This window comes from Pygoscelis adeliae, unplaced genomic scaffold (assembly GCF_000699105.1).
Source record: "Pygoscelis adeliae isolate BGI_AS28 unplaced genomic scaffold, ASM69910v1 Scaffold321, whole genome shotgun sequence".
NCBI lineage: Eukaryota > Metazoa > Chordata > Aves > Sphenisciformes > Spheniscidae > Pygoscelis > Pygoscelis adeliae.
Genome location: NW_008824039.1, coordinates 23,157 through 25,331, shown reverse-complemented (window position 1 = coordinate 25,331; position 2,175 = coordinate 23,157). Strand labels below are relative to the sequence as shown.

General features: G+C 62.7%; 1 protein-coding gene across 1 annotated transcript; it reads left to right on the top strand.

The window, feature by feature from the left end:
• Nucleotides 1–1,038: 1,038 nt before the first annotated feature.
• GJB5 (gap junction protein, beta 5, 31.1kDa) lies at nucleotides 1,039–1,869 on the top strand. Its single transcript, XM_009333468.1, has one exon. It carries the CDS (start codon nucleotides 1,039–1,041, stop codon nucleotides 1,867–1,869), a length of 831 nt encoding a protein of 276 aa, XP_009331743.1.
• The last annotated feature ends 306 nt before the right edge of the window (nucleotides 1,870–2,175 follow it).

Genomic DNA, 2,175 nt, shown 5'->3' with positions numbered 1-2,175 from the left:
GAGACCTTCCACTGCTGGAACCCACGGAAGGTATGTGCCTGGGGAGCATCTGTGGCCGCCCCGGGCCCATGAGCAGGCACGTTGTACAGGCTGGGCTGTGCGGAGCAGCGGGTTGCGTTCACCCCCAAGAGCGCTGCCAGCGAGGGGGAATTTTGTTATTTCACTGATAGGTAAAATGTTTAAGGAGAGTTGGTGCCAAGCACAGCCCTGGGAGTCCCACTGGGCTGCAGCACCATGCCGCGTGGGGTGCATTTTTCTGGCACGATGCAATCCAGGGTCAAACCAGCTGCTCGGGGGTCCTGGCGCTGGTAGGGGCTGAGATGTCTGAGCTGATGAAAATTGGTGATTGTGGCCGCCCAGCCCTGGGTCAGCAACTTGGCATTGCCTGGGGCTGTGCAGCCCCCCCCCAGCTTGCCCGTTGCCTCTGCTCCACGGTGTCCGTTTGTTGTGCTGTGCCGTGCCCAGTGTGGCCTCCCCGGTGCAGGGCTCCTCCCGCGCTGCCCAGGTGGGGGAGCGGAGGTGACGGCGGATTCCAGCGATGGGAGAGGACGTGGCGGTGCAGTGGAGCCGCAGAGCTGCCGGGTGAGTCATGCCCTGGCTGCTCCTATTTGTCATCTGCCTGGGCCAGACCTGACAACGTAAGGAAAATTAATAACAAATACCTGGGCAACGGGGCGAGAGATGGGGTGGGTGGTGCAGGATGGCAGAGGGCTGAGCTGGCATGGACCGTAGCTGGCAGTGGCTGAAGGATGCTTTTGCCGCGGCAGAACCAGCAAGCTTTGCTGGGTCCCCGTGGCCCCGCAGAGGGGGACAGTGATCTGTGGAGACACGTTGCCCAGACCAGGTCTGTGCTGGGGCACATGTCCATGCGTGTCCCTGTGTGCGAGCAAAGGCCAGAGATGGTCCCCAAGACCACCCGGGCAGGAGTGCAGCTCGGTGCTTCAGGGCACGCAGGTTCTGATGGGGACCCCTCACTGTTTCTTTGGTGTCACTGTATCTTCTCTCTCCTCCTAGGCTAGCTAACGGGATCAGGGGACCATGAACTGGGGGGTGTTCGAAGGGCTGCTCAGCGGGGTCAACAAGTACTCCACAGCCTTCGGCCGCATCTGGCTCTCCCTCGTCTTCATCTTCCGCCTGCTGGTCTACGTGGTGGCAGCCGAGCGGGTCTGGAGTGATGACCACAAGGACTTTGACTGCAACACGCGGCAGCCAGGCTGCAGGAATGTCTGCTTTGACCACTTCTTCCCCGTCTCCCACATCCGCCTCTGGGCCCTGCAGCTCATCCTGGTGACCTGTCCATCCCTCCTGGTCATCATGCACGTGGCCTACCGGGAGGCCAAGGAGCAGAGGCACCGTGCCGCTGGTGGGGATGACTGCCGCTGCATCTACCCCAACCCCGGCAAGAAGCGGGGCGGGCTGTGGTGGACCTACCTGCTGAGCCTCATCTTCAAGGCTGGCGTGGACGTGGTCTTCCTCTACATCTTCTACCGCTTCTACAGGAACTACACCCTGCCCCGGGTGGTGAAGTGCGAGCTGCCCCCCTGCCCCAATGTGGTGGACTGCTTCATCTCCCGGCCCACCGAGAAGAACATCTTCACCCTCTTCATGGTGGTCACCGCTTGCGTCTGTGTCATGCTGAGCCTCATTGAGGCCGCCTACCTGATCGGCAAGCGGTGCCGCGAGTGCCTCCTGGCCAGCAGTGGGGAGAGCCATTGGCACAGCCAGGACTGCACATTCTCCTGCGCAGAGCCCGCGGGCACAGGGGGCCAGGTTTTCCACGGGGTGGACTACAAACCCCCCACAGCCTCCATCCCCCCCACAGCCTCCAGTCCCAGCACACTGCCCGAGGAGGAGGAGGCTCTTCCCTAGAGCTGCCCAGGGGAAAGCAGGAGCCGCTCACCTGCCCTGCACCCTCCTCCTCCTCTTCCTTCATCCCCCCCAGCGCAGGAGTGCTGGGGGTAGCAGCACCTCGGAGTAGGGCTGTGCCTGAGTGCTCTCTGCCTCTCCTGTCCTGGGGAAGGCACGTTAAACGGTTCCGCTGAATTTGGGGTAAAACCAGGTGCTGTAGGACACGTGTGGTCCCCATGAGCCGACAGGGACAAGCAGCTCCACAGCAGCTGTGAACTGGCAGCGGTGCCCCGAGGGCGAGCCTGGCCCACCCCGGCCGGGCTAACA